This window comes from Perissodus microlepis, chromosome 8 (genome assembly GCF_051167445.1).
Source record: "Perissodus microlepis isolate ML-2025 ecotype Zambia chromosome 8, ASM5116744v1, whole genome shotgun sequence".
In the NCBI taxonomy this organism is placed as follows: Eukaryota; Metazoa; Chordata; class Actinopteri; order Cichliformes; family Cichlidae; genus Perissodus; species Perissodus microlepis.
In genome coordinates this window covers 6,052,861-6,079,445 of record NC_140468.1, presented here as the reverse complement: position 1 = coordinate 6,079,445, position 26,585 = coordinate 6,052,861, and the positions used below count along the sequence as shown (strand labels likewise).

The following is a 26,585-nucleotide window of genomic DNA, read 5'->3' as shown; positions in this document are numbered from 1 at the left end:
CCACTCAAACCTAAAGTGACTGTGGCAATCCATTACTTTGAGACCAAAACAATCGCAAAGAGGTATGTGGCGTAGTGCTTTCTGATTTCGCCCAGTGACGACTAGTAACGTCCAGTAACCATGAGTGTAAGTGGTTGCTGGACGTTGCTGGCAGTTGCTGTGAAACTGACAGCTAAAACCCCAGTGAACAGGTCTAGAGACTGGTTGGCGAGACCCTGGCAACCTCCGAGTATTTCATAAATGGAACACTGATGAGTATTGTTTGCTGCTGCTAGGTGAAATTTGTTGCAAAGGTGTGTACAGTGCTGCACTTTGAGCCTCCTTGTGACTGCTGTGGTTGCTAGCAGACTGCCACAGTCACTCATAGTTTACATGAAAGACAATGCCTTGTCTATAAGAACTCGCCAACTAAGTGGTTATGAAAGTGCGAAAATTTGACACAAATCAGAAGTGCAGATTGTTTGCCTCCAAAAGAAAGAGAATTTTCAAAATAAAAGACCCACTGATAATCTGCTTCTGATGTCTCTCACCTGTATTCCTGATGTAAAGAGTTCTCAGATAAGTTTTGGAAATGAAGTAATGCAAAAAAACAAAACAAAACAAAAAAACTTTTTTAAAGGAGCAATTTTATGCTGTTAAAAGGCTGCTGTACTCCTTTGTTCCTTGCCCCACAGTTTCTGTATGTGGGCAGCTACTATGGCTCCTTTATAGTGAAAGACAATGAATTGTACTTTTGCCACAGCGTATATCTGTAGCTCAGCTTGCTGGATTTCAGAGAGGACAACCTTTACATCATGCCGTAATCACCTTGAACTTACAAGTGAAACTGACACAAACAACATCAATAAGTGTCTGTGATCTACACGGAGCTCCACCTCAGTCACTGCAAGCTAATCACAGTCCCCCAACACTGTTTGTGAAGCCCGCTGAGGAAGGCAATTAAGCCAGCTTCAAAACAGCAATGGCTAGGTTTTAGTTCGGCTAAGGCTGTCACTCTGAGTAAAATTAATGAGCTTGTTGCTGTTTATGTTATCGAAGAAGAAGTTTTTTTCTAAGGTAATGGTGAAACCTAACAAGCTACTTTTTTCAGTAGATAATCTTGTAATGTAAGAAGTCACCTTAAATTGCTCTAAAGAAATGACAGCAATGAAAAATCCCAGCTGAGGTAACCCTAAGCTATCACTTAAATATGCTGGAAAAACAGTGCGGCAACAATGTAGAAAAGAAAATGCTTTAATCATATTCAAATACTTTGGTTATCTCCTCTATAAGTTTTCTCTACTAAAGAATAATGGTAATTATAGGAAGTGAACACAATCACAATTGGCTGTGTATCACTGTGCCGTAGCTTCTCACCAGGAATTTGCGCTTCTGCTTCCATTGTGCGCCCTGAGCATTGGTGTGACGATGGGCTTCCGTCACCAAGCGGATCAGCTCCCACTCGGCCCCCGTGGGCTCCGGACGGGTCTGGAGGGATTTTACCATCTCCTCCTTCTTACGCCGCTCCCTGTTCTCCTCAATCAGGCGCCGTTTAGCCACCCGCTTTGAGTCATCCAGTACCACTGGAGGGAAAAGGAGGTGGGAAGAGGAGGAGGAAGAAATTAGGGAAAAAAAGGCAGGCACACTGTTTGTATATCGCCTGAAATTTGTTTGTATATATATAAAGTTGCAGCTCCAGCTGTGAAATATTAGGTCCCCATGCTGTTTAGTCTTACTACCTCTTGAATCTTTATTAAAAAATAAACAAGTGACATCAATTCATTTTTGTCTTATATTTTTGTGCGTGCACTCACAGTCCATGGCCATGCCCACAGCAATGCACTTCTTGAAGCGGCACAGCTGGCACTGGTTGCGGGTGATCTTGTCGATGATGCAGCAACCATCGTACTTACAGGAGTAGGCTGGGTGGAGGTTCTTTTGAATGGTCCTACGAAAAAAACCCTGGAGGTAGACAGAGCAGGCAGACGTGGATGTGAGAGAGACAGTCAGTGACACAGACGGAGAAATACAAGCACAGTAAAAGCCCTGAAAACATTTTGCTTCCAGCCGCAGCTGCTGCTGGTGGGAAGGGAGACATTTTAATTACCGCTGCTGCATCTTTACTGTGAAATTCATGTGTTTAATGCAAAATTTGATTAAACGTATTGTCAGCCCCACTTGCTACTAAATCTGAGGCAATTTCTATGAAAGCTACGCGGCAGCCCAACGGTCTACGCACAAGACAAACAAACTGTAGATGGAAATGTGAAAGGAGATTTAATATTATGCTTGTATTATTAGATCTAAAGCATTCTTTTGACAGGCGTAGATACTTCTACATATTGAAGGGAAGTGAGCATGAAATATTTACCATAAATCAGATTTATTTGAAAAAAACAAAAGGAAAAAAAGTCTTTTTTCCCCCCCAATGCTGCCCAATAACTGAGACATCAAATGCATCATTGCCAGCGACGCTCAATCCCTTCAGTGACGTCTAAATATAAAATGATAAACAAACACATGAGCAAAAGGAAGCAAAGCAGTCTGATCACACAGCACACTGACAGCGAGGAAGACAAATGACACACGGCTCAGAGATGAAGTGACAGCAATATGTGTATGACCTTGGTGCATGGCTGTTCACTATAAAGAGTGCACGGCTGTGAGTCATGTGTCTTGGCACTTGACCTCGAAGGCATTAAATTAAGTTTTCCTGCAGCCATTATGGGGGTTATGAACCTGCTGTGTGCTTCTCTGGGTTTGTGTGTGTGCGTGTACCTTGCAGCCCTCGCAGGTAATGCAGCGGTAGTGGTAACCCGTGGCCTTGTCGCCACACACCACACATGGCTCATCCTTTTCGAGGTAGCTGGGAATGTACCCTGAAAGAGAAAGAACCAATGAAAAGACAGATCGTGTGTTTCTCACTGATGCTGTGGGCGAGCATCTATAAAACAATCACATCCTACCACGGCAGAAGTACTTCATCATCGTCGTCCTTACCTTTTAGTGCTACTGTACATCACTGTGAATTCAAACCTCTGAATAAGAAAGTAAAACCACACTTGGAGACCTTGGAAGGAACACAACAGTAGTGTTCGAGTTTTTCAGTGTGATGCCTGAATAAAAAATCCTGATAGAAAAAACTGTTTCTATCAAGGGGCTGTTTCTTCACATCATTTAACCTGCAGGGTAAAACAGTCAGTATCTTTCTAATAGGAACAAGTGCTAATAATTCAAATAGGGCCACTAGACTATACCCACACAGTTTCTGTGGTGAACAGTACCGCTACGTAGCCTGTGGCACCTTTAAAGTGGACAATGTGAGTTCACTTTCCAGCATCATATTTTTAGTTTTAGACTTTACTAGAGTACTTTTGCAAAACTAAGTTACTTATGTTACTGTGACCTTTGAAGCCAAACGGTTTTAGCTCTCGTCTCTTTAAAGCTCCCCTCCTAGTAAACTGTAATGGTTTAACCTTTCTACAGCCATGCAGACGAGCACATCAGTGCACTGTGACACCGCTGTGTGGCTACAGAGGCAGCAGAGCTCACAATCAACCCCACTTACCCTCTGGTGCTACAGTAAAAGAGGTGAAATACTTCTTTTTACACTGGCATATGATAATGCTCTGAGAAGAGCATGTAAGAAGTGAACCCCCATTTGTAATTAGTCTTTAATTAGCAGACAGGATATTCAACAAGGTTTCCAAGTAACTAATAGGGTTAGACTGGGAGGAAGCTGTATTACATGAATTACTTTGGAAAGTCTGCAAACTTTGTTTTAAACTAAAACAAGAAAAAAGTACTATGCATATTTTCCTACTTCAGTCATCCCTTTAAGTTGTGTACTGACACAAAGCTACTCAAATTACCGTGGTCACGCAATTAACCACACAAGATCTTTACTGTTTGGTTTGATCCTAACCGAGCTGAGGTTCTCACAGCAGAAACTACAGCGCCAGCTCATCTAAAGTGACAGTATTTGGATTGTTCTCTCTGTCCTATTTCACAGTCGTTCCTCTGCTTTAAACTCAGAAAAGGCACAGTTTGTTCTTTTTTCCATACTGCGAGACCAAAAGACCAAGCAAGGAGACACAGGAAATAGCAGATTTGCAGACATTTCATGTGATATTTACAGTAGCTATGAAGTTGGGAGGGGCAGAGATGATGCACTACAAGTCGCAAAAAAATTCAGTGTGGGTGTTTTAAGTGCAGCCCCACACAAACGGGGCTACCGACAAATCTCTGCACTTTGCACGTACACGTACTGTGTGTGAGGATCGGGGTGTTGAGATTGTGATCTATCACACAGTATCACCAAGGAAGCGTCTGATTGGTCCCAAATTCATTCTGCAGCACGACAAAGACCCCAATCATAAAGAAAGAAGACTAAAGGGTAGCGCAACAGATGGTTCGGTCCCCACAGAGTTTCAGATTACATTAGGAGACGGAAGCGAATCCACAGAAGAACTGTGGCAAGCTCTCGGTGATTCAAAGAAAAAAAGCTGAAAAACCGGTGTTGTTAAAGGCAAAGTACACAATAAGTATTGATTTAATGTAGTTTTACTTTTTCTATTGATTATACTTCTATTAAAAAAAACTGATATAGAAAATCTAATGAGGGATATCTTTGAAAGCCCACTTTTCTTTATTTTTAGCAGTTAAAAACGGATCCAGTGATATACGCTTTTGTGTGTCTGTGTGCGTGCACCAAGGCGTGGTGAGAGCAGTGACTGGCAGTGTCAGTTGGGCTCTGCCTTTTTGGCTCGGTTACAGATTTTAGAGGAGGAGGGGGAAGGCAAGAAGCGGATGGTGGGAAGAAGAGAAAAAAGACAAAAGAGAGAGAAGAGCACTTGCCTAAGGCACAAAAGTGACAGTTTTCCAAACTGAGGAGCACTCTGCTTCTTTCTGTCAAATGAAAAAAATAAAAAAAGATAAGAAGAACTTATCTAAAAAGAGAAAAAGAAAGAAAAGTAGTAAAAGGGAGGTGAGCCAGAGAAATGACAAAAGGTCAGATGGGAGAATGCAGGAGGGGAAAGAGGTTTAAAAAGGAGTCAGAAGAACCAGAGAACCATCACATAAGATAAAATGTGAGCCCCACTGTGTTGGCAGGGCAGGCAGCAGCAGGCGGATCCCCGAGCCGCTGCTGTGGCTGTGTTTGGAAGCCAAGCCCAAAATCAATACCGCTGCAGCTCTCTGGCTCTGGCTGCCGGCCCCTCCCAGACGGGCCACCAGCAAAACGCAGGAAAAGGAAGGAGATTTTTCAAGTGTGGCTGAGTCAAGATAAATATTTTGTCTCCGCAAGTTTCCCACCATAACACTTGCCGTTTTTGTTTTATCAAAGTGTGTGTGCATGTGAGAGTGTGTCTGTGTGTGTGAGTGAAATCGGTTGGGGGGGGCGTTTGAATCCCTGAAGGAGTCTCGGGATTGTTTCTTAGAGGTCCTTACATGACAACATCCAAGCGAGGTGACATTTGATACTGTAAACACTGATGACACCGGAGGACAATACTACACCGATAGCTGGAGTTGAATCAACAGCTATTACGCAAAGCTAAGTGCAGCTGTGTTTATTGTCCCTTCCCTGAATGCCACTTAAAATCTATTGCTGTAAATGGATTAAATGCTGTGTTTATGTACCGCTGAAAGGGCCCGAGAAGAATTGATCAAACTACCAATTATGGCAAACGTGGCAAAAATCGTTTTGGTCAATGCGCTTTTGTCTGGTGCTTTTTGTTTTAAACAGCCTTCTTTTAAGCGGTGGATGTCCTTGAACTTTTAATAAATGAATTAAGTTAAAATGAAATAAAATAGCGGTGGGCACAGGGTTGCTCTGTCAGAGGAGGGTTTATTTTTGCCCGGGAACATAATCCTGCAGGGGCAAAAGCCAGTTTCTGGTTCCTTTACAGAAGATGTGAAAATGCAGACGAAGGGAGCGACAAGAAACTGAGGTGGCAGAAGACTTGTGCACTTTGAGAGAACTGAAAATAGAGTAATGTGCAAAGGAAAAAAGAGAAGCAGTGCATCCAAAATCCTTGCATTCGCTCCTGCTTATCCTTGTCAGGGTCGCGGGGGGCACTTGAGCCTATCCCAGCTGTCTTAGGGTGAGAGGCAGGGTACACCCTGGATAGGTTGCCAGTCTGTCGCAGGGCTAACACACAGACAGAGACAAACAATCGCACTCACATTCACTCCCCTATTCACACCTATGGGCAATTTAGTGTTTCCAATTAACCTATCCCCACTAACTGCATGTCTTTGGATTGTGGGAGGAAGCCAAACACAGGGAGAACATGCAAACTCCACACAGAAAGACCCTGGCCTGATGGTGGAATTGAACTCAGGCAACAGTGCTAACATCCATGCCACTGTGCTTGCCCTGCATCCAAAATTGAAAACCTAAAATGTTTGATGCACATATTACCAGTAATGCCAGTAATCCAAAACCTCAGACTTCAGTCTGCAGTCAAAGCTCGTACAAGTTTTTGGTTTAAAGGATGCAACAGTTTGTAACATCATCACAGCCCTGTAAGCACTTATCCTGGCATTTTGGGTGCTCTGGACTTCTTGCAATCTTCTACCGATTGATTAAAAACAAAGAAACTTTTTCAAGCTGTTTCAGCTTTTCCTTGGTGTAATCTGAGAAGTTCTGAGCTCCTGCACATATAACTGACTTGATTGTACACTTTTGTGTCCAACCTGGAGAACTGGAAGGGGCACGACTAGCTGAAATTACACCAAATGTGCCATATGGATAATAAGGACATGAATGGCTCATTAGCGATTCATGCAAAGCTACTCTTGTAAAGTAGCTCTACTGTAAATCTACTATCTATCAAGATGATTTGGTTACCTAGGCTTTGATTATTGGCTTCATTATTAACATATTATAATTGTCTATATTTATGCTAGCCCACATGGTTGTAAAATGTGCTGTATGGACACAACACAATGATATTATGGTTGTTAAGGTATCCATTCACTTGCTGAGGGTTGGTCCACTCTCAGAGGAAAATTCTGACAGTGTATATAATTGAATCTCAGACAACCATGCCCCTAAGACAGACATATTGTCATACTTTCCCAGTTCAAATGAACCATGGCAGGTAAAGCATGGCACAAGCAGTCACGCAGGGAGGAAGCCTGCTGGGAGGGGAAACATTTGGACTCAGCCTTGGGAGATATATTTTATTAAATCAGCTATCCTGTAGACTTGGATTTTTATGCTGGTGTTCCTCCCACTCTATCGCTCCCAATCTCTCACCTCCCTTCCTCACTCGCTTCTTCCAGCTCAGGGGATTTGGAGCTGTCACTCTGACAATGAACTGCATCCAACATGAAAACAGACAAAGCAGAAGGCTTTCGTTTATTGATGACAGGTGCCAAGACGTTTTACTTCTTCTCTTTGCTCTTGACAAATCGAAAGTGTAATGTACACGCGGCAGGAATCAATCTTGTGCTTAACTTCTTTGCAGTCACTCACTCAGTGCTTGGGTACACTGTGGCGAGACTAAGAGTCCTTTTTTATAAAGCAAAAAAGATTCAGAGAATCCAAAAATATATCAAACACCTCCAAACCAAAGTGCTGGAAAAGCAATTTTCAAAATGAATGGTTACCTATATTTGGAGACTGTTTGTTCTCTAAAGTAAAGGGGTACATCTGAAGACGTCGGGCATATTTCAGGTAAGAGAAGTGCTTTTTTCTTAGGTGCCACTCCAGAGAGTCAATCCATCAGACACTCACCAGTCATGCTCTTCACCGAACATTGGCTGTTCTTCCTCTTCCTTTTTGGGCCATTGAGCCACCTGAGAAATAACAAAGGGACAAAGAGAGACAAGCAAAGAGGAACAATCAACGCCTGTAAATATACAACACTTATTTCTGTAAAGCTGTATGTATGTAGGTCATAAAGAAAATATATAGCCAGGTATGCCAAACACATCACAGTCTGAGCTGAATCAGACAAATCACATCTGGAGGGGGTTTGGCTCACACTGACATCACATTGCAGGCAGGTGTCTGGTTGTTCAGCCAGACAGATTATGTGCCCTCAATTGTGATTTTTCAAATTGCACATCAAAGAACTGCAGACAAATGCTTTCTCCGCGAATGGAAAATAAGTAGATCTGATACAATAGCACCGTTTCCCTTTATGCCAACAAAACCAATCAGCAATGTGGCCACATCGTGAGGGGAAGCCAGCAGATATATTATGTTCCGTCCGGTGGTCACTGATTATAAATACAGGTAAGTTCTGTTATATGTCTTTAGATGATAGATGGTAGCTTTGAGCTTGCATTTTGGCAAACACATGGTCAGCACTTCTGTTTATAGAGATTCGTCAGCTTCAAAATCAAGCTAATGAGAATCAATACCAGATGGAAATATCATTTTCCAAGTAATCCAAGTAAAGTCTCCACGTTAATATCAGGTATAAATGGGCTCCAGGACAGATCTATAAACAACAGATCGAGTGACTAAGAGATAATGTAATCTGTATAATTCATGCTAAACCATATATGGAAAGTAAACTGGCTTCTCTATTTGTGTAAACCTTCTCCCTATATCCATTTACCAGCCAAGCATCTGGTACTCAAATCACATAGAGATATAGGAGCATGATTTGCCACCATAAATTTTAATTTTCAGTTGTAACTGAGCTCTCTAGACCAAAAGTTAAGTCATAAAGTTTATGTCAAAGAAAAAGGCAGCTTTACTTGCAGCAAATTGATGCATTTTGGCAGTAAAAGCTGAAAGTGCTCCCAAACTGAATCCAAGTAGCAGGAAAAAGACTTTGTGGGGAATACTAGTAAGGTCCCCAAAACCACGCCAATTACGAGAGTGCTCATGGGGAAACCCCACAATAGCAGCCGAAAGACAAGAACTGCAAAGAGTGTAGGTGTCAACCATGCAGCCAAAAGCAACACGCATTCACAGCAAGGATGTGCACACACACCTGAAGCCACGCTGACACATATGGAAGGCATGTAAAGCGCAGATGGGAGCTGGCTGCTTGCAAGGGAGTTATGAAAGCAGAGAGAGGTGAGGTAAGGGGGGTTATGAAAAGCGAGTACAGTATGGGCCGGAGTCAGCGAGTGCTCCCTGCAAGTCTGGGATGTGTTTAGAATCCCAAGAGTCCAGCTCTTTGCTCTCTAACAGCCTCCGGCTCTCCTCCCACACCAGGACCCTTTAACGCCAGCTCCAGGAGAGGGAGCAGGACTCCATTACAACCATAAATAAACTGAGCTCCAACTCTGCTGGACTCTAGGTCACAACACACAAGCCTCTGAGTTAAATTTGCTCTGTGACAGAGATGTATAAGAGTGTACTCTTTATTAATGGGTGAAAGGATCCTTCCTCTGCTGCTACATTTTAATCTTATGAAAGGAGTTTTTAATGAGAGAGTCGCTGCCCTTCTAATGACATACCCGGGGTTCAAATGGCAGTCACGGCAAGCCGTCCCTGATTAGCTACTGCAATAAGACGTCCAAAGACAGGCATCTAGAGAGATGGATAATTTAATAATTTAAATACTCTTAACTTAAGCATATGAGTGGATTTGAATAGTAAACTTAAAATGGGACTTTCACTGAACTTCCTAACCCAAATCATCCCTTTATTAAGTAAAGTTCATGCAAACTGTTGCCCTGTTAGCCATCAACAACAAATAAATAAAAGGTAGGTTAGTCTCCTCCAGACTGTACATGAATAAAGGAGCGTTAGCCACTGTGAAGTCAGCCATTGTTTGCATACTTGAATTCAGAAGTCTCAACTTTAGCTTATTGCTGTTGCCATCTTGGTCTCTAAAGCCATAATTGGACAATAGTGTAAGCTCCAACTTACCTAATACTAGCAGCTGAGTGAGCAAAGTCCACCCATAGACTGTAGGCGTGCATTTTACACACTCTCATATCGAAATGATTTTAACAAATTTATTAGAGCATAAAAACAAGTATCTTAGAAATCTGCCAAACGTGAATTCACGTTTCTATACCCAGCACACTTTCAAGAACGCAAGAAAATAAGTGAATAATCATAACACGCTTTTCTATTTTCTAGCCTTTTTGTAAAACAGTAAATCTGAAAACTCACGAATAGCAACAATATTTGTGAACTGTTGCATGAAAAGAATCAAAAAAACGCATCAACACGGACAGTTCAGTGGCTTGATGAGCTTTAAAATCTAGCTGATGCATTTAATAAAGAATAGCTTTAAGCTTGATATAATTTGAACAAATGACTTGCAAAAATATTCAACCACCATCCAGATTCCATGAACTGTATGGAGGAAGTTAGCGTTTTAACATGAGAGTATTATTGTAATAGTCTTTACTCTGGTGTTAGCCTGTCATCAGTTAGCCGTCTGCAGCTGGTCCAAAACACTGCAGCACGGTTACTAAGTGGCACACACAAGCGAGAACACATATCTCCCATACTGGCATCATTACACTGTCTGCCAGTTAGTTTTCAAATTAATTTTAAGATTTTATTATTTGTTTTTAAGGCGTTGCATGGGTTAGCACCCTCATACCTTTCCGATCTTTTAAATTGATACACTCCTGCAAAATCACTGAGGTCTGCAGATTAATTGCTCCTGGCTGTCCCGAGGTCCAGATTAAAGTACAGAGGAGATCGGGACTTTGGTGCAACTGCTCCTAAATTGTGGAACAAATTGCCCCTTCACATCAGGACCTCCCCAACACTGGACACTTTGAAAACCCGTCTGAAAACCCACTTTTACTCCCTGGCTTTTAAATCAGAATGAGTTTGTATTACTTTTATTCATCTTATTTTTTACTCAAATCTTCTAATTTGATGATTGTTTTTCTTAACTTTTATCATGTCTCCCTATGTTTTTATCTCTTTTGATTATCTTAATTGTACAGCACCTTGGCCAACAGCTGTTGTTTTAAATGTGCCATATAAATAAATTTGACTTTGACTTTGATAAAGTGCCATACTGCCATGATTGCAGCTCTCAGTATGTCTTGTTTACACAAAGACAAAACAAAAAGGTTCTACACTAAATGAGCTCCAGTCATGTTACTCATTGCTTAATGTTTCTGTGGCTATATTGCACATTTTTCTTCTCTGCTCTCTTGGTCGAAAAAACACACATCTGATAAACAACATGTTTTATGTTATTGCTTCTAAATGAGACACAGGCTTTTCTTTTCTCCTGTAAGAGAGCATGTTTTTATGTTTCACACCAGCAAACATTGTGTCCAACTGGGAAACATAACAATATAATTACCTGTCAGGCTCACGAGTTGCTATAATTGTGCATGAATGCCGGCTCAAACTGCCCTTCATATTTTAAACTGGTTTTAATTATAGCAGTGTCTTGTTCTCAGCTATGGTTCCCTTTTGCACTTTTCAGAATACAAATGTGTATTATACTGGGCTCTTGAACAGCCTGTTGAATTAAGACTTGATTTATCATGACTGTTGGGTATCTTCTTTAGTGGATTTCAGTGGTCAAAAGCACGGTATAATGTTACTAGCACTGACAACCGTCTCCATTTCTAGCAGTCATGCTGCTCACCTGTGAAGCAACACTTCTTCATACAACAACAAATTGATGCAATATGCATATTTTACAAAGTAATACCTAAAGAAATCTGAGAGCCTTTGAACACGGCTGTTGTTTTTCATTCACTTTGTGGGCAAACATGTCAGTTAAAGTGCCAGTAGGATGCGGAAAAAAAAGAATTTAAGCTGTCACAGCAGCAGAAAGATGCGATGGGGTTTTCACTCACTGCCACTCAAAGGTAAATATCTCTCCCTCTGCCAACTGGCTCCAACATCACTCCACGGAGCTGCTGGAGGCGACAACCATCAGACTGTCAGCTATGTGACAGCTCAGTCTTTCAGTGCAGCAGCATGTTGGTGCAGATGGGAACATCAGCAAACGGGATGACATCAGATACTCATTAATCAGGTCTCTGTCACTCCTACAAGGACTATACTTCTATACTACACTAAACACTATCCTATACCTCTGCATTTCTGTACAGAGAGTTTGCACAAACCCTAAGGTGCCGCAACACAAGCTCGGCAATGTGAGCTCTGAAGAATGATGCAACAAATAGCAGAGTAATGACTAGGGATTCACTGAAAATTATCACAAAATAATAACAAAAACACAGAAACAACAGCTCTTTCTGACCAATTTTAACTAGTGACAGGAAAAAAGGAAATACTTTTCCCTAGCAACCGGTGGTTGCTAACTGGTCTCTAGGCCTTTGTGACCAGAGCAGCCAGCTAGCCTTAGCTAGCTAACGTGGACCACTTGAAAAACAGCGAGAAGATGAGGATCAACAGCAGCCGCAAGTGCAGAGAAACAAACTTTGCATTAAATCAAAATAAGAATTACGTAACCAACAGAGTGAGTTTCTACAAATATGCAAGAGAAGTTTTTAGCCACAGTAAAAAGCATGCTATTAGCATCAGCTAAAGCCATGATAAAATAGCCACCCTAACTTCAAATGTAGTCATGATGTCACATCCACATTGTGGTACCACAACTTAGAACTTATTACCAGATGGCAATGCCTAAAATCAAGGCTTTAATATGGGAATCCAGAAACTAATGGGTCATATTACATTGCCTACCTCTGCCTTTTATATACAGTCTATGCAGTAACCTCAGAGGTGTTCTTTGTTCAAAGAGCTCTCATTAAAAAAAGACAGACATTGTGACGAGCAGTGTTGGTCAAGTTACTTGAAAAAAGTAATCAGTAACTAATTACCGATTACTTCCCCAAAAAAGTAATCCCGTTACTTTACTGATTACTTATTTTCAAAAGTAATTAATTACTTAGTTACTAAGTTACTTTTTAAAAACACGATTTACAACCTGAATAGGTGATAAAGCGATAGATCTTTCAGCCCAATTCTACTTTTTCTGCATAATCCATCATACAAAATGTAATCAAATGGAAAAGTCTCTGTTTAAAACTTGTTTTATTAGTTTTAATCTTTTAACTTTATGCATCAAGCAAAAATTTAATTATATGCAACATGAAGAAATTTGTTTAACATTTAAACTTATTTTCTGCGTTTACACTCAGTCTTTCAAATAGATGCAAGTAAAACACAGCAGAAAATAAATAAAGTCACAGACTAGCGGTCCTGTTGCTCTATTTTCACCTGTAAAGCAGGAGTGGGGTAGGCGGAGGTTTACCCTGGTGCAGGTGTGCCGCAGCGGTCAGTGGAAGAATCCGCGAGTTTCTCTGTGAGTTTCCCATTACGTGGTAGCGCACTCGGTGCTTGCTTGGAAGTTTAGGGGGTTTTTTCGCTGTAAAAAGAAGTTTTCTTCCCACGCACGATGGACGCTAATGTTTTTGTCACTTTTTATGGAATCAAACGCAAAGTAAGGTCAGTACTTCCACGCTTTAAACGCTGCACGCTCTCCCCACTCGATATATTATCCATTGTTGATCTGCACACAGCTGTTGCCACGAACGTCGCACTCGCTTACGTCATTGTCATGAGACATTCTCGCAAAAAAATCACGGTTTTAGTAACGCAGTAACGCAGCGTTCCTACGGGAAAGTAACGGTAATCGAATTACCGTTTTTGCAATAGTAATCCCTTACTTTACTCGTTACCTGAAAAAAGTAATCAGATTACAGTAACGCGTTACTGCCCATCTCTGGTGACGAGTGACCCTGAAAAATAAAATAGCTGTATAATACATAACATAATGGCATAAAATGACTGTATTTTAAAAAGTGGTTTAGTCTGAAAGCTTTTACGGCTGTTTAGATTCACAGTGGCATGTTGCATCTTCATCTGTTATGATGTTTTGTTGCTACAAACAAACAGAAAAGTAGATTTGGGTAATCAGGTAAAAAGCTATATGTTTGTTTGTTTTTTTTATAATTGTATTGCACAGTTGAGGAAGACGTTGGTCACAGAGCACATAGAATACCTTCTGTTCGTGGGTTTACACTGAATATATGTTGATGGAATCTGAGTCTCTGCAGATTGAGGCAGGACAGCGTGTGCTATACGAGCATACCAAAGTAAGCTCAATTCCCAGGTCTTGCTCCGCGGCGAGATACAGATTGCAACACAGTTCTAAATATGCGAATCCTGTAGACTGTGCCTCTCGGAAAACTCAATGCACATGCACATACTCTACATTCTCCGCAGCAAAAACAGTATAAAACCTAAACTGGCGTTCAAGAGCAGCAGATGAATTCCTTGCGGCTCGACATGTGTGCCGAATGTGGCCGCGCGGTCCAAAACAAATACACAAGAGAAGAAACAAGAGTTTGAGCCAAAAGGATGACACAAACAAAACACATAGTGCTGACCTGATGTAGCAGTGGGAACGTAAAATATGCATGGCTGAGGTACAGTTCTAGTTAAAGCCGCAGCTAAAGCTGTGCACGGCCCTCGTGCATGGACACTGTCTGTTTTTCCCACTCTCCTTCACACTGATATCTCGTCCACTCGTGCTATGTTTAGCCTGCTGACCCACATGGATACTCTCTGCCGCTCCCTCCCTTTTATTCCTATCCGTGGAACTTGGTACCACCCAGGCTCCTCTTATACAGTCAGCTTCTCCACTTGTGACTCTGACAGTGAGCGCGACACAGGTATTACTGGTCTGTCAGGTAACTGACACTGCAGGACTTAATAATAAAGATATAGATACACTACATAAAAAGCAGCCAACACCAGTCACAGGGAACTACAGTGTAGGTTATTAAGGGTAAATATATATTTCCCCCCGTAAAAAGACAGACAATCTCTGAATACTCTAGCTGTTTATGTCATTCAGGCCTTAAATCCTCCCCTCATTAGAGACATATACATTTTTAAAAATAGCATTTATAAAAGGAGCTAAAACAGCTGGTGAGAGCATTTGTTGTTGACTATATTTGGCTGCGGATTAATGCACATCTGGCACTCTAGACCATGTTAATGATGCAACATGTCACAATGAGCCATCAGTCTCCTCTCCCGTGGAACCAGCTCCCAGTTTGTCTGCAGGACAAAGACGTGAAAACCTCTCTACATTTAAACTTTGCTCTTTGATAAAGCTTACAGTTTGAACTGGATCAGGTGACCCTGAATCAACCTTGTGTTATGCTGCTAAAGGCCAGCAAATATTTATTTATAGAGCTCTACAGGCGCTCTGTAGATAATCTGTCCTACTAACAGAGCACTCAAAGCGCTTTCCTACTACAAGCCTCATTCGCTCACACAAGCTTTTTTAAACCTAAAATTCACAGTGACGGATGCATCAGGGACAACCCAAGGATGGTATCTAGTATCTAGGAGAGATGGGATCGAACCGCTGACATTCCAATTAGGAGATGACCTGAAACACCTCCTGAGCCACAGCCGTGCCATTACACACACACACAGCTTTTCATAACGTTAAAGTTAAAGTTTTTCTTTATGTAATCAATACATATTTGTAATATTTTTACCCTCCTAACCACGCTCACTCTTCCTTTTTCACACTTATCTACATTCTGCCGATACTCTGCCTGTGATTGGCTAGAGTTTGTTGCCTTTTTTAATCTAGGTGAACGGAAACTGTCTGCTCTGAAGCTCGTGCATCTTAGACAGAACAACACAAAGATGCTCAAAATAGCCTGGAGAATTATATCCATAACAAACACTCAAAGAGGCCCCCTGTCCTATGTTTAGAGGGCCACAGTCGCCTATTGTTGTGCTTACATGCTGCGGGCCAACAGCTGCGTCTGCCCCGTCCTATACATCCAGAGCTAATGGACACTTTGTTCCCGCCACTCTCTAAATTACAGGCTGAGGAAGAAGGGGATGTAGTATGCCACTGAGTGAAAGCAAGACAACTCCCTCTGATTAAATCCATAACTCTACAGTAACCCAGACATAACCAATAATAAACATGTAGTTAAAAGCTCAAATATAAACAGCTTGAAATGTTCTGAACTAAAACCAAAGGGAAACACTTAGTAGGTATTCGACTACATTTAACTGGATTTTTTTCCATATCCAGATGTGTCTGGTGTGCACTTAAAACCTATACACTCTATGTTATAAATATAGAGGTTCAGACTTATTTATGTTGATACTGTGAAGTGAATATTTTTTTAAAAAGAAAGATTTCACTAAAGCTGCAAGTTCGTTTAGCAAATTTGACAGGATGAATAAAATTAATCTGTCATGCAAACATAGTAGTGCTGAAGTCTATTTATTCACACAATTCTCAGTCCAGACTAATGCACATGACAAAGCGAATATAGACTGATATTGCACGAATCAAACCAAATCTCCCTGAAAGTTTTCACAGTTTCATACTGGGCGTGGTGGTTTTACATGATCATGAGAGAGAAATCCCAGTGCTTTTGCCAGTATGAAGCACTTGTTTTACACGTAACCACACTAAAGAGATCTGCAGCATGTATTTGCTGTTATTTCTGTGATCATGATATAATAACTCTAATTTATAATACAAATCGAACAACACAAATGCAGTTTTGCCGTGAAATGTTCACAGCTCTTTAAAGTATCACTGAGATCCTGCAGGGGGACTTCTCTTTTACAAATGCAGAAATAAAACCTGACAGTGTTTCGGACAATTAGTCTGAGGTTTACGCCGACTGACTCACAGATTGACACCCACCCACCTGGCCTTAATGGGTACCCGCCTCTCACATTAGGGGTAATTGTGAAATAAACTCTGGTTTAAGTGCTTTAAAAGATGGTAGACTGCAGGTCACACTGATCTCAAACAAGCGAGGATGATCAAAATACATAAAATCCTCACCAAGTGTCTTTTCCTGTTCAATATCTAATTTAAAATGTTAGGAAGATCTTGCAACATACCACTATTTTTTTTATTTGTTAGAATCTTATTACTCACTGTGTCCAGCTTCAGGGATATTAGTTGATGTTTACCACATACAAAAAACATACTTTTGCTTAATGTGTTCATCCTTTGACATATAATGCCAAAAATGCATCTACTGACATAATTTTTAAGTCCCCAACAAACAAAGGAAGGGGACGTTTAAAGCTATTTCAGCTAATCCCCTATTCACCACGGGTCGCCTACAGTGTCAAAAACATTTGGCAGATTTTTACACTGGATGCTCTTCCTCACACAACCCCCACAAGGATCTGCATCTCCTCCTGGGATCAAACTGGGGATCTTTTGCTTGGTTAGGCAAATGTGTAAACCACTACACTCTGCATCCACAAACAAGGGAACAGGAAGTAATAGTCGTAAAATCCATAGGAAGAGAGCGAATAACAATGCTTTTAACGTGGGCATGGCAGGACATCCTCATGTATAGGGGGAAGGAAAAGCTGAATGTTGTTTATGTGCTCAGTTCCACCAAAGACACTGTTGTGGGAAAATCTGACCAACACAGAGACTTTGGCAGTGAGGAAACAAACCTTCACTCGTTCTTCACCTTCAATCAAAGGCTCATTTTTTCTAATAATGAATCGTTCAGGAAAATATGCTTGGTATAAACTGAATGCATACCAGTCAAGTACACTGTATTTTACCAGATTCAATCAAATGTAACATTTTTACTTATGTAACAAAATTACAGGGAAAATTTTACATTCAAGTCAGAAATTTGGGCGGATTTTTTTTTTGAGTGCATGAAGAAAAAGAAGCACAAAACATGCTTGAAGATCAAAATATGCAGATTGAGTGATACAGATGGCGTAAAAATTCACTTCAGGTTTATTTATCTAAATAACACCAACAATCACCTCAAGGCGCTTTATACTATATGATAAAGACCCTGCAGTGTTCTGGAGAAAACCCCAACAATCAAACCATTTTCCTTCCCAGCAGGACCAGCCTCGGGGAGGGGCAGCCGTGCCCGGTTTGGGGGTGGGGGTGGCAGGAAACAGCTACAACATGTAGACGACTGTCTGCAAAGCTCTGCAACCAATGCATAACCATGAAATCCCTTAAAGCAGTCCACTATGCACTGCATTTAATGGCTGATAATATCATTCTGCTCCCTGTTTTCCTCCTGCCTGGCAGCTCCATCATCAACATCCTTGGTCCAGTATATCTACTCTCTCTCCTCTCAACATGTCAGCCTTGTCTCGCTAACTTTGTCTCCAAACTGCTCTGCCTGAACTGTCTCTTTCACACTCATTGATAATCATTTCATCTTCAGCTCCACCATCTCCAGCTCTACCTCCTGTCTTTTTGTCAGTGCCACTGTCTCCAAACCATACATCATAGCAGGTCTCATCTTGTAAACCTTCCCTTTCACTCTTGCTCCTATCCCCAGTTTTTCACCTTCATCTTTCAGTTAAATGTCCCATGACTGGACATTTTATGTACTACGTTCAGATGCAAGAGAGCAGACAAAACTGGAAACAAAAATCACGTGCTTCGATGAGGATCGTCCCACTTTTTCAAATAAGTGACAATTGGAATAAAACGTAGTGCGCTGGAGGGCGGAAGCATCCTCTCTGTCAAGATCACTATAATTGAGGGCAGTCAGAAATTGTTATACAATATAGATTGTTATACAATCAGCAGAAGAGAAACCCGTTTTGTTACCATGCCAACATTCAATTTTTGCCTGCGTTCTCCTTTTTGGTGAGACAAAAACGAAACAAACAAACAAAGAAATTGTGCAGCGCAGAGAGCCAAACAATCACAGCTGGTTTTATTTTTACCATAACACTATGCGGCTTGTATATAGCATCATCAAAATGTGCGAGACCATCCAAGGAGGGGACGCTCTGCAGGGATACTTCTATGTCACAAACTTTTTCGCCCGCCATTCCTCTTCTCGTGTTTGTTTTGCATCTTCCAAGCAACAGTGACGCCATAAATCCCAGCTGTCAGTTACAAATTTTAAACAAGGTTTAAAAAAAAATCTGAATGAGAACGTCTGGCAGTGACCGGTTCCGAAGAATTCAGACTAGAATCTTTACACGCCGCACACACTGCACGGCGTTATCTGCTGAATGTAAACACCAGCTGAGCCCAACTGGAACAGATCTGGTGGGACTGGTCCTCATCAGCCAGTACCTCCAAACTGCATTCATAATCGGCCTGACAGTCGTTAAGGCCATCTCTAGGTTAACATACGGCATATGATTTGGAGAAAGAGCACATATTCTCCATGTGTGTCAATGTAATTGTTTTCCTTTGCAGGACAGGTGTCCTCCATTTGTCTCTACGTGTAGAAATTAAGAACAGCAGGTCTGTTTGAGGCTTAAGTGCGTTTCCTGACACAAATCCAACAGCACGACACAATTACTGCGAGCCACCTTATGTTATTTACAGTTGAGAGGAGCACTTAATACTTATTGTACACAGAGAAAGCCAACGATTCCACATGCAGACAAGCACCACCAGCCGAGAGCTGTGATCGTCTCTCGTGCATGATGGATGGGAGGATCTCACATAAGTGCAAAGGATAAAAACAGGCCTCGCGCCACGTGAACAAAGTTTCCTGGATACAAGAGACTACACAACACTTGTATGGTGTAAGCCTTTACCACTGTTAATGCAACACAGTGCAAGCAGTCTTGCATCAGCTATGGTGACATGTTCAGAGGAGCGATGCAAGGAAGAATCCGACGTGTGCAGGAATTTGTGCATCTTAATATGCCGTTAATAGGAGCACGAAGCAAAACAGCATCAAAAGCGAGTGCCGAGAATGAAATTTAGTGCATAGAATGTATAATTATCATATTTGTATGGATTTATTTATACAAAAAAATTTGAAAAAAAGAAAAAAAATCAGCTGAACAAGGCTGACGACATATCAATCAATCTTTAGGAGGAGGGCGTATTCTCTGTCTGCCTTCTGGTACCCAAAACACCACTTTAAAGGACCGGATCAGATCACAACAACTGGTTGACAACACGCAGAAGGGAGGGGTAGAGATTTAATAAAATCCACTGTCATGCTGAGCGCACTACCGATATCCACTCTAAGCAGAAACCACTCCAGTCTGTAGCCTCGGGAGTTTAATTCATCGTCCTTTTAATTATCCCTGACGTGCAGAGTACTGCAGCCAGCAGGTACAGGTGTAAACAGAGATACACTCAGTTATTACACCCGCACATGTGAAGTGAAGCAAGATGTCTTCTGCCACGCCGACTTTCTGTTTCAGCAGAGCAGAGCTGTTAATCTCCTGACAGGTGTCCGTGTTATCTTAGGAATCCGTCGGCCTCTGACGGTGCGGAACAGGCAGTCAGTCCCTCCACACGGTAACTAAAACATGACCTTACATTTTACATAAATTTGACTGCGGAGACGAAAGACTGAAAAAGTTCCGGTGTTAAATTCAAACACTGCATGTTAATGCCGGTGTCCAGTGTTGCCTTCAAATGCTCGCTTTATCCTCTGACTGCTCAGCCTGTAAATGGTATATACCACATGGTGTAAATACAACTACTCATTTAAGACAACAAGACGACAAACCTGTAAGGAAGGGTCTTTTTCGGCATGATTTAATCCAAACATTTCATGTTTTTGTGACAGTTTTATCCAAAATATATACATTTTTTATTATATTAAGTTAGAGTTCACCCTAAAAATCAAATGTAGGACATGCAGAGAAGTGGTGTGAGAGAAGAAGATACTCGTTGAAGGTAGATGATCTACTGTGATGAGCCCTAAAGGGAGCAACCAAAAGCTGAAAGTGCTATTTATCCATCTGTTCAAATATAACAGGACTGTGAGCAGGTTTATGTAGGACCTACTTCCTTTCTACCGAACTAACCCCATCAACTGTATCGCTGTGCAAAACGAGCTACCCGTGACCTCATGCTCGTGACCACGTGGCAGGATGTAAACACTAATGGGAACCCACTCAGCTGAGCTGTAATTAGCTGGCTGCACGCTTTAATTGGCGGATGTAGACAGACAGTTCCGACATGAAACTGCACACACATATCTAGGTCATGATTTGTGGAAAGAGGTGTTGCTATAGATTTTTTTCAAGTGTACTTCTTAAGATTCTGACCACCAGCTAGTTTCCATTAGATTCAAGACAAGCTGAAGCTGATATCTCCCGCTACATGCCAGAGGAGAAACACGTATACTTGATTTAAGGGTGAAACGTCTGTTTAAGTAAACTCGCAGAGTTCTGTTGTGTTAAAATTGCTCATTTAAGAACTTATGGGCAACAACAAATACTATAAAATAAAGACCTGATGTGATTAAACAGAAGCTTTCATGAAGCTTTCAACACTTATTTTGTGAAACCACAAAACCAACCTGTCATTACACCTTCAAATAACTGTGAAGGCGACGTGTCTTTACCTTCGATATTTCATAGTTCAAATGAAAGGAAATCGTGGTGCTTTCTAAATTAAAGACTTGTTTCAAACCCAAAGCAGCCTGATATACAGCGATAACTATTTCCTTTACCCAGAGGCCTCTTCCATACAGAGGGGCCCCTTCCTCTAGCAGTATGAGAAAACAGTCCATTCCACTAATATTATGTTTTCATTAATGAGAAGGGGCTTAAAAAGCGCCATGTTTGTTTGCATTTAGGCCAGACTGACTCAGGCTGAAGAAGCTGAGCGAGGACGGGAACGTCAGGGTCAGGAGCAGCTGAAGGTCTAGTTTCTCAGAAACAATTCAGACAAGAGGAAAAGGGCAAGAGGGAGAGTGGGGCGAGTGGTACGGAGGAAAAAAGAGAACACGACGATGCTTAGCTTATATTTAAAAATGAATACTGCCTTATCAGAAAACCTCTTTTCTACAGCACTAAGAAAAAAATCATGGCTGCTTCAGTAAAGATACAACCTACAGTAGGAAAGCTAAAGGTAGAGAAGGAGATGGGATGGCTATAAAGGAACTGGAACGACTACTGCTTACTTTTAACAGCCATTATGAAACAATGATGCAATTTCAAAATTTCAAAATTAGCTTCTGAGGCATTAAACTGTGTTAACGTTAAACAATAAATACATAATTCAAACTCACTGTTTCTCTTCTCCCTCTGATGGGTTAGAGTCCTGCTCCTTGGGCATGTGTTCCATTCACCTTAATTCCATCCAGCAGCCAATCATGAGAGACTGAGGCAAGCCCCACCCTCGGATGCACACTTGTCATTCGCCGGTTGGGACGAGTCGGTCAACAAAACATAACAGGGGCCAGTCCCTAGGGGCCGGTCCCTGGTGTCCTCGGAAGGTGGGTTTTGGGCGTTTCTCCAAAAGGAGTGCACCCGGTGTGTTGTTGCTCAGGGTGATGCTGGAAAATATGAAAGATGATGTAGGTTCCGCGGGTATATCAGCTGGCCTTGAGGCCAGGGCTGGAGGTGGATGACAGTCTCAGGAACGCAGTGGGAGGACTGGGATCCAGGCTGGAAGAGAACAAAGGTCACACTCAGATTAAAAAGTCTCCAGATATGAAACAATGGGAATATGTGCACGACTAAAGCTCCCATCTATCAGGACAATAATGATCACTTAATGATTAATACACTGGAAAAATAGAAACCACATTGAAATATCAGGCATAGATTGAAGTTTAGACTTGCAGAACAGGTCATCGACTACTTGGAAGGTTGGTGGTTCTATCGCTGGCTGCTATGGTCTGCATGCCAAATGTTTGGGCAAGATACTAACCCCAAGTTGCTCTCTGATGAATGTGTGTGAATGTTAGATAGAACGCACTTAGAGAACGCAGCAACCGCGTCACTAATTATGGAGGAATTATGGCTTAACTCTGAATGTAGGTAGTTAAAGTAGTTGTAGTTTCTGTGGACAGCAACAGAATTAGGATGCTAAAGTTGCTACAAAGACAGCCACTGAAGACCTGGTTGTTCTCGAAACAACCTTTTCAAAGACAACAAGACATTCCACACAACACTCATTTTAGTCCTAAGAGTCCAAACTGACAGTGAGTTTCCCGTGACAGCAGGCTGGAGAAATCTGGAAGTATTCATATCAGAGAAGCTGCACAGAGTCAAGGTTACTTTTTTCACTACAATGCTCTATAAAAATGTGTTGGAGAGAATGATCCCAAGATTTGAATCGCTAGGAACCAAGGTAGACACAGAAATCAGACCTCAACTCTGTAAAACCCAACCCATCTCAAAACCTGAGACACAAACTCGACCCGAGACCTGACATGTTGCTTTGAAACAGAAAGCATTTATACAACACTTCTACCCAACGTGCTTTACAATTTGCCTGTCAGTCACGTACAAAAAAACATACAAACAGCAATGGCAGCAAGTCATAGAAAGTCATACAAGGCAGTGGCCTAACCACAAAGAGCAGTTGGGTAAGCTCCTTTGCCCTAGGACATGCAAATTGTAGGAGCTTGGAACTGAACCCAGACTACTTCATAGTTTAGCTACAATTATCCCACACATAAGGCATTTTGGTGCACGTTGGCGCTCTCTCCCAGTGGGCATTATTTAACTACCCATCTGAATGTATGATCTGCATGAATACAGACAACTGATATAGTGAGAACGGGACACAAGACCGAGTCTGCAGGCAAGAAAAAGCTAAAAAATAGCCAGGTTTGAGGTTTTGTGCCACGAACGATCAAAAAAAGTCTTCTGAATTTGTTTCACCAAGGATGTGGCCATACTACAACCAAACAAGTACTTCACCACATGTTGTGACCACTGAGTTAAGCTGTCAAATCCACTGAGTCTCATACTCCATCTACCATTGCATGACCCTTGGACATAAGAAATAGAGGCTTTTACTCATGCATGCAGAAGCAAATAGATTTTTTTTTCCATTCACACACAAAGTTAAAGCTGGATAAGTTGGTCTGAAGGTCAGAAACTGTCACGTTCAGCTGTTACTGGTGCCATTGCTAGTTCCTGGAAAACTGCTTAGAGAACGTCACCTCTTGCAAAGGGTTAAGTAGTTTTAAGATTAGCAGCTGAATCCGTGAAAGGGTATGTGTGTTTGTGTAAGTACTAAGAGGATCTTGATCCTTTAACCCCTGCCCTCCTCCCTCTGTTGTTGAAGGAAGGCTTCTTTCTTTCCTTTGCTAACCCTTCATTTGATAGCTTTCTAACAACAGAGCACACATAGAGCATAAGAATGGCCACAAATGAGACCAAATTAGTATTACTAACATAGAGAATATGCTGTATGCAATACTGTTTTAAAAACAACCTTTCTAAACAGGAAAATGAGGCTTTTATCAGTTATTTTGTGGCCATATTAGCAGAAGGTGACTGATTGTGAAACCCTGAATCTGATAATATCAGACCGATGGTTGCTGAAAACAGTAAGAGTGCACGATAAAATCCAAATGTGTGGTGATGCACCAAGATTTCTTTAAATCATTTTGCATATCAATCCATTTTCCTCCACTTAAAAATAATTTAAAGACCAATGTTCAGCTGTAAAAGCATGACCACTAATGAAGGTAGGCTACATCATTTATCAATGCATGCAAATAAAGTTAAATGACTTCTATGTTCTTCTAATATATAAAGATGCAATTTTCAACATAGATAACTAAATATCTCCTCCATCTCCTCTTTCCTTATATTTGCAGAGGTGTATATATGCAGGCCCACTGCTCCATCTGTCTGTCGATTGTATAGGAATTTCTTTTACTTATGTATTAATCACATTATTTTATTGTGGCCTTGGTGCCACTGGATTTTAACATGTTCACACTCATACAGTAAGACAAATGGTGGGGGTCTAGTAAGGAAGTTGGGGGAAGCAGACAACTTCACAGGAAGAATCTTTTGTCTCTTCTCTGACTCTGGGAGGTAGCAAGGGAGTGTGAACCTTAAGGTGTGAAACAGCTGTGTACTGCCTTTTGTTCCTGAAGAAGGTATTTAACTGAGAGCCATGTTAGGCTCGGGAGACTCTGCTGGCCGTCTGCCCCGCGGTCATGCAGGCTCTCCACCAAGCTCGGGTTTTTCTGTTCTTTGTTTGTGATTAAAGAATGTTAGCTAACGCTCACCGCTCATCTGCAGGCTTTATTTAATGGAAAACTTCCACAACACTATATACAGTGCATCTACTCACTATCCATTTCATCTGTTAGTTAATGCAAATATCTAATAAGCCAGTCACATGGCAGCAACTCGGTGCATTTAAGAATGCAGAAATGGTCAAAAATGACCTGGTGAAGCTCAAACAGAGCATCAGAATTCAGGGAAAAAAGGTGATTTAGGTGACTTTGGATGTGCCATGGTTGTTGTCCAATGGAGACACAGGAGATTCACATCATGGATGTGCAGCTGACAAATGTGCAGCATGTGTGTTGATGCTATGATATCCTGAAGAATGTTTCCATTAACTCGTTGAATATACACTACGGAGATCTAAGTTGGTAGTTCTGAAGGTAAAATCAGGCCCAACCTGCTAGTAATATACAAATATATACATGTAACGAAAAATAATTTCCCCCAGGGATCAGTAAAGTATTCTGATTGTGATTCAAATGGATTGCTGCTGGACTTTGCATTATTGGGCCCTTACCAACCACCGATAAATTTCTGAATGCAGAGTTGTATGTGAGAATAATAAAACTGGTTTTATTAACATTGCAAAAATTGTACAATTATCAGCTAAAAAATTTAATAAACATCTGTTAAACAAAACAACCTTAATCAAGAACCCCACAAAGACTAAACATTAGGCATGAAGTAGGCACTTAAAGACACTTAAAGATAAAACACACGCACACACACTGTGAGCGGAGTAGTCTACAAGGCTGAAACCAACAGGGCAAACTGTGGCATGATGTTGATATAGGACAGGAGTGATATAAACTGCATATCAAATATAAATGGAGTGTGCTTTATCATAGCTCTACTCTCTATCAACATCAACAGATCACCACTACAACAGTATGTGTCTGTAACACAAACAATAAGTCGTTTATCACACTGGAACAATGAGCTCAAAATCTGAAAGCAGAGTATTGTCTGATTAGGAACTGAAATTACATCCAAGTACCATATGCTATTAGAGCAAGACAAGTCTTTTTATAACTGGACCCTATTCCTTTCCATTTTCTTCACTGTATCCATAAACAGCGAGGCTCTAGGGAACTGTAAATTATAATGATGCTGCAGGTTTCGTTTCGGGGCATATTTGTAGAAATAGTGCTTCAAGCCTCTGGTTAGGAGTTACAACAGCTTCTTTTGGACTAAACAGCTTTGGCAACTATAAGAGGGTAAGTACCCACTGGGGTGGTTGCCCTGGAACTATGTGCCATCCCAGCTTTTCTTCTGCTTGCTTTAGCATCGCTAATTGCAGAGGCGCTGCTCTTTGTCGACTTTTACTTCGTTGTGAACCTTTTTACATCCTCTTCATTTTTTCTCTACATTTCCTCACTGTATTGTGTGTGCCTAACAGCGAGTTATAGGGAAGTGCTAGTGCATGTTTTTTTCTAATTTGTTCTAAATTGTAAGATTTCCCGCACTGGAGGCCTGGACTTTACTGCTGGAGTTTCTTCCAGTTTTTAGTCCTAAAACTAAAAACTGTCGGTTTTTTAATGTTCAAGTGTTTCCATCAATTTTCTCCAGAGTCCAGATCACAGGGGTAGAGTCTCCTCTACTTGGCTACTTCCAGCAACTTTTGCAACAAGGCATGAGCCCATGGGGCTAGGCCCAACCGAGCTCAGCCCCAAAGAGCAACACAAGCCTGGGC

General features: G+C 41.4%; 1 protein-coding gene across 3 annotated transcripts in view; it reads right to left on the bottom strand.

Moving 5' to 3' along the window:
- Positions 1 to 26,585, bottom strand: part of LOC146381243 (thyroid hormone receptor alpha-B) — a 156,082-nt gene that overhangs the window by 17,606 nt on the left and 111,891 nt on the right. For all 3 annotated transcript variants that reach the window (XM_084937185.1, XM_084937186.1, XM_084937184.1), the window contains 5 exons: positions 21,919 to 22,297; positions 7,724 to 7,785; positions 2,758 to 2,858; positions 1,794 to 1,941; positions 1,357 to 1,562 (listed from right to left, as the gene is read on the bottom strand). In XM_084937185.1, coding sequence (XP_084793311.1) covers positions 1,357 to 1,562; positions 1,794 to 1,941; positions 2,758 to 2,858; positions 7,724 to 7,785; positions 21,919 to 21,974 — 573 coding nt within the window. In that variant the 5' untranslated portion in view covers positions 21,975 to 22,297. The remainder of the gene's footprint in view (positions 1 to 1,356; positions 1,563 to 1,793; positions 1,942 to 2,757; positions 2,859 to 7,723; positions 7,786 to 21,918; positions 22,298 to 26,585) is intronic.